The sequence below is a fragment of the Sitophilus oryzae genome, unplaced genomic scaffold (genome assembly GCF_002938485.1).
Source record: "Sitophilus oryzae breed Bouriz unplaced genomic scaffold, Soryzae_2.0 scaffold_863_pilon_pilon, whole genome shotgun sequence".
In the NCBI taxonomy this organism is placed as follows: domain Eukaryota; kingdom Metazoa; phylum Arthropoda; class Insecta; order Coleoptera; family Curculionidae; genus Sitophilus; species Sitophilus oryzae.
In genome coordinates, this window is record NW_022147487.1 from 175,074 (window position 1) to 192,665 (window position 17,592).

The 17,592-nt window shown below is 30.3% G+C and overlaps 1 protein-coding gene across 4 annotated transcripts; it reads right to left on the reverse strand.

The window, feature by feature from the left end:
• Positions 1-1,167: 1,167 nt before the first annotated feature.
• Positions 1,168-17,392, reverse strand: LOC115890334 (cyclin-A2). Of its 4 annotated transcripts, none has more exons than XM_030910526.1 (5): positions 16,485-16,799; positions 13,568-14,247; positions 6,953-7,157; positions 4,500-4,862; positions 1,168-1,830 (listed from the first exon to the last, which is right to left on the reverse strand). In XM_030910526.1, the coding sequence occupies exons 1-4, from the start codon at positions 16,653-16,655 to the stop codon at positions 4,533-4,535; spliced, it is 1,386 nt and encodes a 461-aa protein (XP_030766386.1). In that variant the 5' UTR covers positions 16,656-16,799; the 3' UTR covers positions 1,168-1,830; positions 4,500-4,532. The 4 variants fall into 4 exon arrangements, with proteins under 4 accessions (XP_030766386.1, XP_030766387.1, XP_030766385.1 ...); XM_030910527.1 differs by having other exon boundaries at positions 1,627-1,830; positions 4,554-4,862; XM_030910525.1 differs by adding an exon at positions 17,232-17,392 and having other exon boundaries at positions 1,762-4,862; positions 16,485-16,682.
• Between the last annotated feature and the right edge of the window lie 200 nt (positions 17,393-17,592).

Consider the following 17,592-nt stretch of genomic DNA (forward strand, 5'->3'; position numbering starts at 1 on the left):
CAAGAAATATATTTATTTTTAAGTACCTAGACCTAGAATGATTTAAATAAAATATACATTAATATACCCCTAAGAAAAAATGCTTTAAATAAAATATTTTAGGGTCAATCAGTGTTTTATTAAGTTTCCCATATTTTTCTACTCTTGTGTTTTAACTAAATTGTCAAAAACACGTTCAGGGTTAATCCTTAATAGAATAAAAAAACTGTCATAGTAGGTATTGAAGTCACATTAGAGTTCCAGTAATATAAAAAATATCATTCGGTTAAAAAAAACGGCATCAAGGTAGCTTTAAAGAGATAATTGTTCTTTATTTCTATCGGGTCGACCCCTAAACGCCATTTAATAAAAAAATACATAAAACTGATTTTTTCTGGGAATTTTAAAAACTTTGAGCCGCAGACTCTTGTTCTTAAATTTTCTTGACATAACGTATATTGAGGCTGTGCAATGTTGCCACTTCTTACGCTACCCACGTTCTTGACATTTGTGTAATAAGATTACAGTAATTTTAATTCATTGCACAAAAAAATATAAAAATTAATTTTATTCATTTCAGAACGTAATCCTAACAATTCTAGAAATAAAACGCATGGTATAAATATTTTTTACACTTATTTTTCAACAAATCTGAGGACTTAAGAGTTATTTTAAATTTTTAGAAATAGTTTCAATTGTAGAAAATACATGTTTTACTCACAAACATTTGTAATTTTTATATATTCTGTTTATGCTTACCTTTTCAATAAAAATTCAATATTATTTCTACTTTTTTTCACACGTCCAAATTGTATTAAACAGAAACCCACTTGCAGTATATTATTCTAAATTTTAGACATAAAATTCTATGAAAAAAAAAACAAAAAAAGAATTTTGAAAGCGAATTTTCAAATCTTGTCGATTTGGCAACACAGGACTTTGAAAAAGCTGTGAAACGGCTGAAATATCGGCGGTTCTCAAAATGTAAATCATTGATTCCCAAAATATCTCGGCGGCTCTCAAACTGTTATTTCCAAATTTACTTTAAACTGGAAAGTAGAAAATACATTTCCTTGGACAACAACTACCACCAATTAAAATAACTGGTCATTTAAGGTCCACCCTGTATAGCACAGCTGAAGCTAAAACGGTTTTCTTCCTACGCCACATGAAATAAAACACACGAAATAGTTTTTCTTATAAAAAATCTTATTACAATAATTATATAAGTATAAAAAATCTAGCCTAAATATTCAAAGTCTCACAGAACAAACTATATATTATATATAATCCGTATAATATTATGGCAAAACAACAACATATTTGAACGAGAGACAAGAGCCTAAAAAAACAATATTTATAGAGAATAAAATTGTGAAAAACCAAATAATAAATGTAGATATTCGAAAATAATAAATTATAAGTTATCTGTACAGGTTTATACTAAAATCAATCAATCGATAAAAAATTTTGATTCTTTATAACTTATTTTTTTCTTGTTTAAGAATTATAGAAAAGAAAAAAACGTGTAAAAGGAGAGGTAAAAAATGAGATTATATATCGTTTCTAATTTTCTCAGATCTTTATATTGAGTTTAAAATCAAGTTATAAGAATATCTAAGCTTTACAGTAATGAAATTTGTCATGTTTACTTATATCAGATCCATGTATTTTTATTTTAACTAACTTATTAATAATGGCACAGCTATTGTTACAAAAAAAAACGACGTTAAGTGATGTTCTAGGATTAACATTAAGTCTATATTTTCTTATTTTATCAGATATGGCTTGACTAACTGGCATCAATGTATTAGGAAAACACTTACTTTAATATCTGTTCTTGGTTCAAACCTATAATAAAAATTATTTTAAATCTAAAAAAACTTATCGGTATGTTAAAAATTGTGACGTATAGTATTTACAGACTTGTTAGAATCAATTAAATAAAAAAAACCACAGAATTTTTTTTTTATATTAGCAGTTTGACACCAGATATTTTTATTTTTCCTTTATTATTAAATATGTGTATTTTTAATTTTTCTTTGTGGATTGTCTGGTGTAAACTGATTTTACTTTTAAGACGATTATCCTAATATTTACAAGTTTTCGGTGTTTTGAGGGAAAATTTGCGACAACCGGCAACATGGCACGCGAAGAAAACACTATCTAACGGCCCTCCCTGGGTTGAAAAGTAAAATTTGCAAATTTTCCTTAAAAAGAAATTATTATGCTAAATTTTTTTCACGCAAAGCTTCTTGAATAGTCAAAGTTTATAGTAAAATGCGACGATATGGCAACGCTGTGTGTACAGAGCGGCCAGCATTAATTTCTAGTTAATTCTATTTTTGATTGAGTCGTTTCTGCTCATAAGCCTGTTTAAAATTAAAGACAGCCTTGACAATTAATGTCATATTATATTCAGGGATTAAATTCTCACCAACTTGTTATATTCTGACCGAAAAAAAACGGCGTCATTGTAACCTTTGAAATGACAATCGAAAAAAAGATATTATTGATTTCTGACAAAAAATTATGCTAATTTCAAACGAAACACAATAGACATCCCATAAAAACTATCGACTTTCATTTCAAAGGTTACCATGACGTCGATTTTTTTTAAAAATCTTACGACATTAAAAGCATCTCAACTTTTTAGTTTTAATCGAAAATACACTGGCTGAAAATAATTACAACTGACAGATGTCAAAGTCAGATCTATCCGTGGGTCAGAGTTATGTCAAGTGAATGTCATTGTCACTTAATTCAAACTTAAAAAGGAAAAAAAATGGCTTTGCTTAAAAAACAAAGAAAGACACAAATATTTTAATATTATCTTGTAAAATTCATTATCAATATTAATAGAGACAATAACCGATTTTTTTTATAATTTCAAGAGATTTTTCAGAAATTAGTATAAAATAACAAGAATTACATCTTTTCGAAATTTTTGTTTAAAGTGATTGTAAATATAAAAAATAATTAAACAAGTCTTGGAATACTCTGTAAAATTACATACTACAAAAAATATTGATCCCATTTTTTTAACAAGCTGCTATTTACTTAATCATTTATTTTGCGCCACCCTATATATTCGACATTCTGAAAAATTGAACTTATTTGCTATTATTGGGACACCTCACGTAAAAGTTATTTAGCCAAAAAATAGAGGTAAAACTAGAATTAAAATGCAATTATCCGTTCAAGCCTTATTTAACTATGTTTTTATCTACAGGGTGTCTCGAAAAGATCCCAAGAGAAAATCACTCACACACAGAATTTCTTCGACACGTCCAGCAACAACGAAAAAATAATCATTTTTAATAACAAATATTCATATTTATTGCAAACTTTCTTTTGTCACACCCTGTATATTTGCCATTGTGAAAATCAACTTGACTGCTTTTACTAGGGTATTAATAAAGTTATTCCGTCAAAAAATTTACCGTCGGTAAACACGAATTAAAATGCCAATTATCTATTCAAGACTTATTTAACTATGTTTTTACCTACAGGGTGTCTCAAAAAGATCCCAACAAATAAGAATTTTTCTTAAAAAAAATCACACACACTGAATTTTTCCAGCATGTCCAGTAACAAAAAAATCATTTTAATAAAAAATATTCCCATTTGTTGCAAAACTTTTTTCTGTCACACCCTGTATATTTACCATTCCAATAATTAACTTTACTGCTTTTACTGGGACACCTGATAAAGTTATTCGTTTGTCAAAAAATTAAGGTAAACTTGAATTTTATGTTACAGTGTGCCCCAAAAAGATCCCAACAAATAAGAATTTTTCTTTTAATAAAAAAAATCTTCCCATTTGTTGCAAACGTTTTTTGCATCACCCTGTATACACATATACCATTCCGATAATTAACTTGCTTTTACTGGGACACCTGATCAAGTTATTCGTTTGTCAAAAAATTAAGGTAAACTTGAATTTTATGTACAGTGTGTCCCAAAAAGACCCCAACAAATAAGAATTTTTCTTAAAAAAAAATCACTCACACACACTGAATTTCTCCAGCATGTCCAGTAGCAAAAAACCTTCCCATTTGTTGCAAACCTTTTTTGTCACACCCTGTATATTAACCATTCCAATATTAACTTGACTCAACTTGACTTTTTTTACAAGGACACCTGATAAAGTTATTTGTTTGTCCAAAAATAGAGGTAAACTTGAAATAAAATGCAAATATCCATTCAAGACCCATTTAACTGTGTTTTTATGTACAGTGTGTGACAAAAAACGTCCGTAAAGAAATGAGATTTTTTTTTAACAACTTTTAGAAAAAGTACCTAAAATTCCTTCAGTGTGTATCATCTTTAATAAAAAAAATCTTCCCGTTTGTTGCAAACTTTTTTTTGTCACACCCTGTACAAACAATTCCTCACACTCTTATCTGATATAAGGCACCAGTCTTGGCCCGAAACATCGCCTCAACAACACGAAAAAAAACATAAAAAAAAAACAAAATAACCCTAAATAAAAATAAAAAAATCTAGGCCAAACAAACCAGCCACAAGGCTTCCACGACGCCGGTTTTTTTTTACCCCCTTCCAGGACAAACCTCTTTGGCGAATATCCACGGATCCACCCGTGGCGGCACCTGTGAGATATGCAAAAACTTCTGCGACTTGTACTTGTCCTGTATGGCGTGCTGAGGGCTGGTTGCCGCTTTGCAAAAGGCCCTTTGCAAGAATTCGAGGCAGGGTTGGAGCTGATCCAGGGTGTACATGGTGGTCTCGGTGAAAGATTGTGGCCAGCAGGGGGTTAGTTCGAGGGTATGCCGCGCGAGGGCTATGGCGCTAGCTGCCAGAGTGCTGGGGATGTATTCGAGGTAGGTTTCGCCTTCGAGAAGGGTTAGTTCGCAAAGAAACTAGAAAAAAAATATATTTTTATCAGGGTGCAATGATTTAAATCAACTTTTTTTCATAGCAACTGTTAAAATTGCCTTATATCTATCAAAAATAGAAGATAAAATAGTACTTATTGCAGCTAAACGATGAGATTTTTACAAATTGTAAGTTTGGGATTCGTTGAAGGACTATTAGAGGTACAATTTAAAAATATTTTTACAAGATACAGAGTGTCCCAAATAAGTAAAAAATATCAAAGTTGTATTTTTTTAAATGGAACACCCTGTATATTATTACATTTTTAGTTTCCACGATTAAAATAAAGGTAAATTTGATTAAGATTTATTATACTTAAACCTTACCGTTTTTGAAATATTTTCAATTTTGTGAAATTGCAGTAAAAATTTTAAGGCTTCATTTCTCCAAGGGTATCAAAGTTTTTAATACTAAATATTTACTGAAGTTTATTTACTGATCAGTTATTGTGTTGCAATAATAAAAATAATACTACCTTATACAGAGTGTCTAAAAATTATTTTAAATAATTATTAGTTTCAAACGGCAATAACTTGTTTAATTTAAATGGAACACCCTGTATATTTTACGAGAATCAGATGCACAATTTAATTGTCTATCAAATTGTATTATACCATTTTTTACCTATCTCTTTAAGTTTCCGTAGAAAATGCATTTTCTTGTAATTTAGAACTTATTTATCAATATACCCATGGACTATTGACATTTTAGATTATTTTTAAAGATGTACCAAATTTTTAAAGAGTACAGATACTAATATTGTCGATATAATTCGTTTATTTCATTAAAAAATAAAAAAAACTGATTAAATATTTGTTAAAGAGGACCAATTAATATGATTCCAGTATTAAAACTACATTAACTGACTGTTTGCGTTGATTAATAATAATTGCTCCAAATACTAAAAAACTGAATTTTGTATGGGCATTAGACAGTGTGATAAAAAATAACACCTTAAAAATGATATTTCATTTTTTAATAAATGCTTATTTATAACAACAAAGACTTTAATTTGATAACTTATTATTATATTGATTTCTGACTCAAAAATCCACATTTATTTATAATAATTTATTAACGAACACAATTAAGTATGTCATTAATTAGTATATGGGCGGAAATAACGGTGTTATATTTAATTAATGGTATACTCTTTTATAAAGATTTAAATAGTTTTCTTTTTGCATACAAATGGGCTAGTCATATTATCGTTTTGCTAAAAACGATAATATTACTAATCTGTACATTTTGTACATTTGTTGCTTTAAAAACAATCTAAAATGTCAATATTCCATGGATATATTGATAAATGAGGTCTAAATTATAAGAAAATGCATTTTCTACGAAAACTTGAAGGGATAGGTAAAAAATGGTATAATACAATTTGATAGACAATTTAATTGTGCATCTGATTCTCCTAAAATATACAGGGCATTCCATTTAAATTAAAGAAGTTATTGCCGTTTGAAGCTAATAATTATTTAAAATAAATGTTTAGACACTCTGTATAAGGTGGTATTATTTTTATTATTGCAACACAATAACTGATCAATAAATGAACTTCATTAAATATTTAGTATTAAAAACATTGATACCCTTGGAGAAATGAAGCTTTAAAATTTTTATTGCAATTTCACAAAATTGAAAATATTTCAAAAACGGTAAGGTTTAAGTATAATAAACCTTAATCAAATTTACCTTTATTTTAATCGTAGAAATTAAAAATGTAATAATATACAGGGTGTTCCATTTAAAAAAATACAACTTTGATATTTTTTATTTATTTGGGACACTCTGTATCTTGTAAAAATATTTTTAAATTGTAGCTCTAATAGTCTTTCAACGAATTTTATCGTCTTGTATAAAAAATAACTATGATTTAAATCAAGGAATTTTAATCATGGATTTAAATGTCAAAGAAAACTGAGAAAAAAAGAGTATTATAATCAGGAAAAAGAAACCGGTGACAATAAAAAAACTAAAAATAATAATCTAGGCCCTAAAATTATAGGACACCCAAAACAAATACGACTAGAAGGTGTTAATAGAATTTTAAACCAAATTAATCACTTACCATTGCTAAAAACTTAGTCTTCTCCTCAAGTTTGTTCATGCTGCACATCGACGTGATAAAAGTCAGTGGCGTGGGCACCGACAAATCGAAACCCAAAACCTTCACAATCAAATGCTCCATCCTGATCACCTGCCTCTTCGTATACGTATCGTCCGTAATGTAAACAAATTCCGCAATATCAGGAGGATAAATTTCCTCATATTTACTAAAAAAAAATACAAAAATAACCTTACACCGTTGATTAAAAAAAAAATAAGAAGATGCGCAACATAATGGACGATTTCATGGTACAAAACCTGTCTGAGATGTAGCTGACATTACGTCAGCCTGTCCGAGAATTCCGAGATTTAGTTTAGCTCGGCGCCGCTGCGCACCGATAGTCGTTTACAGCGCAGCAAAGAATACTGTACCGTAGTTCTGTTTTCAGTCGACAGAGCGAGTGATTGCCGAAGACAGTGTTGCCAGAACTACCGATTAATCCGTAGATTTACGGATTTTGGCTACAGTACGTTAATAATACGGATTTTCTATCGTTAAACAATTTAATAGATTATATGATTAAAGAAAGAACGGCGTCAGAGTTGGCTTGGAAATAAAAATCGCTTTTATTTCATATGTAAAATATTATAGTAAATATCCAAGCCATCTAAACTACTTTTTTCGATCATATGACACATATTCAGTACCTATAAAAGAATTTTTATTTTTGTTGTTTATTTTATGTTTAACACGAATAAATTTTCAATACATAAACGCGGATTTTTCATCCAAAGATATTTTCGTCAAACGTATTACAGATGTTACGCATTTTAATATGGCAACACTGTCGCTTTCAGATCCACGCCGTCTTCGATATACCTTCGCTGGCCGAATTAGAGAAAATAAGTGTTTTATGCGTTGACCGCAGAACGATTGGTGTCTCCACCGTACAGCGCTTGAAACGTAATAATTATTCGTCCATTAGGTTGCGTATCTTCCCAATTCTTACGTGGATAAATCAACGCCATAAGTTTAGCATTAAAAATTATGTCCCCAACATCACGGCATGCCATTTTCAGACCTTCTTTATTGCACTTATGAAACGTGCAATAGGTTTGCCTTTCTCGAGGACCTTACTTTGCGCATGCGCATTAAAAGTTGCACGTATTTCCAAAATAGTCACAACTTTATACGGTTTAGAAAATACAAATTATACATTGTTATAGAAACCAACTTTTCATTGTCATCATATATTGTCATAATCTTATTTCCATTTATCCAAAAAAATCCTTATGAGTTTTTCGCCACTGCACTGCAAGAAAAATCTACAAAATAAAATAGTTATTTTTTGTAAACACTTCTGGCGTTAAACCTAAACAGACGCTGCTTGTCAGAAGTTGTGTTTACAGTAATAAAAATTTGCCTAACAAAGAAAAAAATGCTTAACGTTTCGGAAAGTTTTCTCTTTCCGTCGTCGGAAGCAAAAAAAAAATCTGTTTAAAATATTTAAATTGAACTATTCGAGAACACTTTACTTTTTAAAACAGATACGTCTACAAGAAATCGTTGACGTTCTGTTAAAATGACATTATATTAAGTTAAACTTCAAAATTAACAATTACTACCTGATAATTACTTAATAAGGTAAAACCAAAAAGCCCAAACTTTCTGTATGATTATATTTAAATTTTACGTATGTTATGTTTATTTATGTTATGTTCTTTAAAATCAAAGAAGCGATGGCCATACATTACTAATATCTACAGATGCATGAGCAATACATTTATTTGTATTAGATTGAATTAAAAAAGCCTCTTTTATTTTTCTTTTTGAGGCTATCGCTTCTTTCATTATAATTTTGGCGTTATTAAAATTTATTTTGTGCCTTGTGTCCCATGAATGCTGACAAATCTTAGATTTGTGAAAATCTCCCTTTCTTAAATAATCTTTATGTTCTTTAATTCTAACATTTAAGGGTCTAGATGTTTCACCAATGTAAAATTTATCGCATTCACAGGGTATTTGGTATATAACACTTTACATTTTTTTTTACATACGAGGCGTTTCGGAAAAAATAAGAAGGATAGGAAAACAATATAACATACAAACATCTTTCAAAACACAAAATACGCTTAGATCAATTTTATCACATACTAAACCAATGAATACAGAACAACAAACAAAAAATGTAATATACTAAATACCCTGTGAATGCGATAAATTTTACATTGGTGAAACATCTAGACCCTTAAATGTTAGAATTAAAGAACATAAAGATTATTTAAGAAAGGGAGATTTTCACAAATCTAAGATTTGTCAGCATTCATGACACACAGGGCACAGAATAAATTTTAATAACGCCAAAATTATAATGAAAGAAGCGATAGCCTCTAAAAGAAAAATAAAAGAGGCTTTTTTAATTCAATCTAATAAAAATAAATGTATTGCTCATGCATCTGTAGATGTTAGTAATGTATGGCAATCGCTTCTTTGATTTTAAAGAAGATTACATAAATAAACATAACATACGTGAAATTTAAAAATAATCATACAGAAAGTTTGGGTTTTTTGGTTTTACCTTATTAAGTAATTATCAGGTAGTAATTGTTAATTTTGAAGTTTAACTTAATATAATGTCATTTTAACAGAACGTCAACGATTTCTTGTAGACGTATCTGTTTTAAAAAGTAAAGTGTTCTCGAATAGTTCAATTTAAATATTTTAAATAGTTTTTTTCTTAATTCTTTATATTTTTTTTTGCTTCCCACGACGGAAAGAGAAAACTTTCCGAAACGTTAAGCATTTTTTTCTTTGTTAGGCAAATTTTTATTACTGTAAACACAACTTCTGACAAGCAGCGTCTGTTTAGGTTTAACGCAGAAGTGTTTACAAAAAATAACTATTTTATTTTGTAGATTTTCTTGCAGTGCAGTGGCGAAAAACCCATAAGGATTTTTTTGAATAGATGAATTCGCCACATAGGTATACACACATTTTTTACTTATTTCCATTGTGTAACGACGCTTGTTTTTTGCGTTTTTTATTTTAAAAATTGTGTTAATTACTCTTTTATCGACCGCTTTTATATAGCCAAGAATACAAGTGTGTTCAGTAAGAAGTTAATTTTATGTTTGTGCACTATATTTCTATTTTTTTTTCGTTGGACTTTCTAAATACTCATAAAAATGACTAAGTGTTTAGTGTGTGAAAGCTCTAATAATATAAAAGTCCCCGAATTATCTTTTCATAGGCAAGTGAAGTATTCTCTCTCTCAGTTGTACTTTTATTTATATTAAGCCACATCACAGGCCACATGTATACTTTCTGGTTAGATTTCCTAAGAATATTGATATTCGTACAGAGTGGCTAAATGTATTTTTTTATATAATTTAACTTTTAGGGGTGTAAACATTCAATTTATTGTTCAAATATAAGCATTTTACAAATTAAATTTTTAAAATTAATGTTCAAATTTGGCGCGCGGACGATAGGTCCTCGAAAAGGATAGACCACGAGTAGAAGCACCGCGTGTGCGACAAAAAAAGAAGATAAATGGAAGTCGTTGATATGTTTGCGACAGTTTCCATAGCGGTTTACTTATCGGGACATAGGAAATCCCATGTAAATTTTAATGGGGTCAATTATTGGCTTCCCTAATTATTTTAGAGAATATTTCTATTTAGGTTTATTGAAGAGCACTAAAACCCACGTTCAAAAGAATAACTTTAGATAATTTTGATTAGCCTGTTTACGAGTTATTGCCGATTTCTTTTTAAATATTTCTCCTTTCTTATGGCCCTGTATTCACTTATGAGCACCAGTCAAGGTAAAAGATAACTGTCATATGAAGTTGTCATTTCAGAAATTTACCTATTTAGTGCTTTATTATTATTATTAAAAACTCATACCTACAATGAAAATATTAGCCATGAATTACATTACCGAAGAAAAAGTATTGATGATTAAATGGTATTATCTAGGAAATAGTTATCAAAAGGTGTCAGACATCTTTGCTGTTCTGTATCCGAATAGACCGATACATGGAAAATCTACAATCGGAAAGAATATCCAGAGATTTCAGACCAAAGGTACCCTAATAAATAACTGCAGATGTGAAGCAAGGCAGGAACAAAGAGAAGATGCAAGAAATGATACCGACTTGGAAGTTTTATTGTGCGTGGAAGAGAACGATGGAAAGATCAGCACAAGGAAACTTGAGGATGAAATAGGAATAGATCACACTACAGCGTTTCGAATTTTGAAACGACATAAATACTATTCCTTCAAATATGAAAAGCACCAAGAGCTACGAGATGGGGACGAAATACGGCGGCAGGCGTTTTGTTTTGATATGATGGAAAGAGCAAACACGGATAGGGAACTTTTAAAAAACATATGTTTCACTGACGAATGCACGTTTACCTTGAATAATGAACCAAATGTTCAAAATTACCGATATTGGAACAAAGAAAACCAACACAGGTTTGTCGAAACAAGGACGCAATATACCAAGAAAGTACGCGAAATTTAAATGCAGAATATTATTTGGAACTACTCCAAAATCATATTTTAACTGCTTTATATGATGCCACTAGGGAAAATCAGGAAATTTGGTACCAAATGGATAGCTACCCGGCACATAGTACCCTAGCTGTTCGGGAATATTTAGACAATAGTTTTAACGGAAACGTTATTGGCCTAAATCATGCAGTAAATTGGCCAGCAAGGTCTCCTGATATTTCGATTTAATGATTTTTTTCTCTGGGGCCATTTAAAAAACAGGATATATACTGTTTTTTTTCTCAGGTAAGATTTCGACAGACGATGACAGAAGAAAAGCAGATGACGTCCCATACCAATCTATTTATTTTACTAAAAAAATTTCTAATAATTTTTAAGTTAACTATGGATGGGTTTAAATATAAATTCGTCATGCATCGTCACTTGTTTTTAACCAGTCTTATTGGTTTATTTCAAAAATGACAGATCGTATTTCAATTTTATTGGTTTGACGGAACGATGAACGACAAACGGACGCCGATGCGTATGAACTCGCCTTTAGATTTTTGACGTTTGTCAAAGTCTTGCCAAATTATAGGTTATAATTTTGTGACAACTTTTGTCAAATACCCTGCGTTTTGGAAGATGATGCATTTTGATTCGTGTTATTACGTGTGTTTTGTGTCTTTTGAAGTCAAGTGGAGGAAAAATCGAGTGAAAATTAACTGTAGAACCCAGAGCACAGTTTATGGTTAATACTCGCTGCCCAGGCAGAAAGTCTTATACAGATACACCAATAAAGTTACTATCAATAAAGTTCGTATACCATCTCGTCGTAGATAAGTGCATCTCGAATATGGTAGAAGGACCATACTAAACATACTAAAAACTGGAGTAGTTGTAAAATATCGACATCACACGATAGGTAAACAATGGATTGTAGTACTGCAGAAAAATAATATCAAAAGGTACTGGTTTAAAAAAATTAAGATTAAAGTTAATTAATCAACCTGTGAGGTATAAAATTTGGTGTTAATATTAATAAAATAGTTTGTTTTATTTATGTTGTTTTATTTATTCCTGCGGAATATTACAAATTTGTATTTGTGCATAAGTTATATTGATAAATATAATCCTAAATGCGGGAAGTTTCATAAAGCTTGAAAGTAAGAAATAGTTCTTTTTTTTATATTTTTTGGTATGTGGTGTCTTGTTTTTGTTTGTTTTGTATTAACACATACCGTTTTTTATTAAATAAAATAACTCGATTACATTTTTTCAGTTTTATACAGTTTTTTTCACAATATTTTGAAGTTACTTGTAAGTCAAATTTTAAATACATATATATTAATTTCCTGCTATGCGTTCCAGTTGTACCAACTTATTTCTTTGTAAAATAAAATAAACTACTTTGAAATTAAAATGACAGACACATCTATCACTGTCAAGGATCTTCTCGTTGGATAGACTATACAAGGATAAAAAATACCCAAATCTAGACCAGTTAAAAAATGCTATTTCTGCCGAATGCAATAGAATTTCAGTTTACCAACTAGCGAATGTAAGAATAGAGTTTTATAATCGCCTGTGCTATTGTCTAGCAGTCAATGGAGGAATATTTGAACATCTTCTTAAATCCTAAAGTTCTAACAATTTAATAGTACCTAAATTAATAAGTTATTGAATATAGTAATAATACTATAGTTAACCTTGTAATTGATTACTTTATTTTACTTTAATTCATATTAATTTGTATTTATAAATACATCTTTAAGATTTCCGATGTAGGAATGAGTTTTCAATAATAATAAAGCACTAAATAGGTAAATTTCTGAAACGATAACTTCATTTGACAGTTATCTTTTACCTTGACTGGTGCTCATAAGTAAATACAGGGCCATAAGAAAGGAGAAATATTTAAAAAGAAATCGGCGATAACTTGTAAACGTAAAAGTTATTCTTTTGAATGTGGGTTTTAGTGCTCTTCAATAAACCTAAATAGAATTATTCTCTAAAATAATTAGGGAAGCCAATAATTGACCCCATTAAAACTTACATGGGATTTCCTATGTCCCGTCCGACGATGCAACACGCGGTATATGATCTAGGGTTTAACCTCAAAAAAAAAAAACTTACGAAGCTATAAACATTGCAGCCGTCCCGACTAATTGCAGCTTAGCCCGAACCACAGACATATAACTCAGGAACCTGTCAATGTAATTGACAGCCAGATACAGGGTTTCAGTGTGCAGCTTGTACTCCTCCGCAACCTCGACCAACCAATCCACCAGAATCGACCTCATGTTCGCTGTCACGTCGGGTTGCTTCTTCATATACCCAGCTTTAGCCCTGTTGCGCAGCTCATGTTCGCGCAAATACCGATAGATGTCAACGCTGTACTCTTCCATGTTGAAGAAATCATCTTTACTTTTTTCTGTTCTTCGAAAAACGACTTCTTCGGTGAACTCGTTCTCGTAAGCCTTCTCAATGCTCATAGGACTAGGAATTGGGCTGGGTACCGGTTCGTTTTTCGAAGAAGGAATAATTCCTTTCCTTTCAAGTTCGGCAACTTCGGTTTTGGTGAAGAACCGATCTTCGGCGGTACCTTTGTAGACGTTTGAGGTGCTTTTGGCTTTGAGGCGTTCCTCGATTTTGGCCAGTTTTTCTTCATCCTCGTATACTTTGAAGGCTTCGAACTGGGCTACAGGGATGATGGGGTTGACTATGTTTTTTCTGTTGTTTTCCTTCTGAGAGTTCCAGTTCTCCTTTTTCTGCATGTAGTTGGGGAGGTTGGAAATTTTTGATTCGCCCAAGGGCTAGATTAGAGAAAAATGTTATTTTAGATCGAACTATACAGGGTTGTTCACCACATACGACACGGAGTATTACAGCTTCTATTTTTATATTCTACAATTGAAATAAAGGTAAATTTGATTAAGAATTAAGACTTATCACACTTAACCCTTGCAACCTTACTTTTGAAATTGCAGTAAAAATTTTAAGGCTTCATTTCTCCAAGGGTATCAGAGTTTTCAACACAAAATATTTACTGAAGTTTATTTATTGATCAGATATTGTATTACTTAATAATAAACAAAATACTACCATATACAGAGTGTCTAAAAATTTCTATTAAATAATTACTAGCTTTAAACAGCAATAACTTGTTTAATTTAAACGGAACACCCTGTATATCTTACAAGAATCAGATGCACAATTTAATTGTCTATCAAATTGTATTTAATATATTATAAATTTTATTTCATATTTTGATGAATGCTTATTTAAAACAGAAAAGTTCTTCATCCTTTTTTTTTGTAAACAAATGGGCTTAAATATTATTATTTTTACCACCTGTACATTTTGTACATACCTATATTGCTTTAAAAAATAATCTAAAATGTCATGGGTATAGTGATAAATGAGGTCTAAATTTTAAGAAAATTCATTTTCTACGAAGACTTGAAGAGATAGGTAAAAAATGGTATAATACAATTTGATAGACAATTAAATTGTGCATCTGATTCACGTAAAATATACAGGGTGTCCCATTTAAATGAAACAAGATATTGCCGTTTAAAGGTAGTAATTATTTAATATAATTTTTGGACACTCTATATAAGGTAGTTTAATTTTTATTATTGCAAAACAATATCTCATCAATAAATAATCTTCAGTAAATATTTAGTATTAAAAACTTTGATACCCTTGGAGAAATGAAGCCTTAATTTTTTTATGGCAGTTTCACAAAATTGAAAATATTTCAAAAACGGTAGTTAGGTTTAAGTGTTATGTACCTTAATAAAATGTACCTTTATTTCAATCATAGAATCTAAAAATAGAATAATATACAGGGTGTTCCATTTAAAAAAATACAACTATAATATTTTTTACTTATTTGGGACACTCTGTATCTTGTAAAATTATTTTTAAAGTGTAGCTCTAATAGTCCTTCAACGAACCCAAAACTTATAATTTGTAAAAATCTAATCGTTTAGCTACAATACTCCGTGTTGTATGTGGTAAACAACCCTGTATATTATTTTTGAACTGCATACAAGGTGTTCAAACAGCTACAAAATTTACAGTATTTTACTACATTTTTCTTGTCTTCTAAATAATTTAAAGAAAAAGTAAAAAAGAAAGAAATAATAAAAAGAAAAAAAAGCATAAAAAAGAGAAAAAAAGTATAGAATAAAATATAAAAAAAAAACAAAAAAAAAGCATAGTGAAGTACATATACTAAAGGTGTTCAAACAGCAATTAGTTATTATTTTTTTTTAGATTTTCTATGTAAAAAAAACCCTAGTAAAAATAGCTCAAGACTTGCAGGAGTCTTGCAGCAAAACCAAGGCTGGATAATGCAAGACCAAGAGAGTTTTGTTCTTGCATTTGCTCTTCACCAAGTGTTAGTAATCCTATTAGAATTGCACTGATGAAGCTTTTATAGTTTTGCCTAATGAACGAGTTCACAAAAATTGAGATTGAGATGTGTATTGAGATCATGTATTAAAAAACAAAACTTTAAAATTACAGCCTGTCCAACAAAAGGATAACATTGACAGTTGTCTGTCATTTTAATGAACCAGTAAATTGTGTTTTCTGTCATTTTTTGGCTGTCATCTGACAAAATCTTCCTCGATTCGTTGGACACACTATAATAAATTTGTTCGAGTTCGAGCATGCTATTGTGAACAGATAGAAAACCTTATATTCTTCAAAAAGTTAAATAAAAGCTCCATGAGTTCAGTAGAACGAATATATTGCACAAATTAACTCATTTTTTGGCAATATTTAGTGTCAAAAAGAAAATATTACGATTTGAACTTGTTTGGTCAGCCATGCTCTTTTAAACTTAGTAGATCGATATCTTACGTTAATCAAGTACAAATATAAGTACAATGTAACGAATTCATACCATAAATTCACAAATACAATATTAAAAAGCCGTTTTTTCAAGACAAACATGTCTGGTGAAGCCATGCACAACCGAACATCATACACCCTCAAATATATGGTAATAACCAAATAATTAAACAAAATAAAGTTTTACCTGTTTGACTTTGAGTCCCTGTCCATTATTTTCGTTCCTGTTTCCGTCAATAACGCCCAAAACCGATCTTTTCTGATTGAGATTCCCTCCATTTAGCATGGCGTTCATCTTGGATCGACCTTGCTCGGGCTTTTGGTTCTCTTGGTCCTCGTAGATTCTTAAACTGGCCATCAATCGGATTTTATCGAAGGAGAAGAACTATAAATACCGAAAAGCTAGTTAAAAAGTACTTTGGTACTTGATTAAAACCGGAAATACTGCGATGAAATGGACCGAATCATCACCCAGGAAGGGCCGTTGGAAAAATCACCAACGGTCGTTTGGATTTTGACAGATGCAGTCCAGTGCGCAGCTGCGTTGCCAGACTTCGTTCAACAAACCTTAATATTTCGAGAAAAATATTAAATAAATATTAAATAGATATTCTATTAGAAATCTACAATAACGAACAGATGAAATTACAGTTAAAAATTTCAATCAATATGATTATAAGGAAAGTTAAAACAATTTAAAACAAATAAGTTTGTAAAATTGTCGTGAACGATAGGGATGGAAGACGAAGTCTGGCAACGTGCGACGATGTCCAACAGCTGAGAAAAAATGTAGAAGTAAACAGGAAACTATACACCGGTAAATAGCCAGATTTGAATTTAAAATTCAGGAATTATACATAAAAATTTGATTTACCTGTCTTATTCTAGTATTTTTGTGATGTTTTCCTGCTCAGGAAAAGCAAGGTAAACTTACGTAAATCCTATCTTCTTCACATATGCTTCTTGAGAATATCTTCACACCAATTTATAGATTCTATAAAGTCCTTTGATGGGTTTTTCTTTATAATGCTTGTAAATAAAATGTGTATAAAGATTTTAAATTAATTTGTGACAAAAATTGTCAACAAATTACTATAGAAACAAAAGTTTCTTTTGATTTTCAAATTTTGGGAAATGACATTGGTATAGAAAACTGTAGGAAATATTACTACACTTTGTTAGGCTAGTGGCGTACAGGTGGCAGCACAGTCCTAAAAATCATTGACGATAAAAATATTAGAAAAACAAGAAAAAACTATAGATTTTCGAAACATAGAAAGATCTTAGAAATAGTT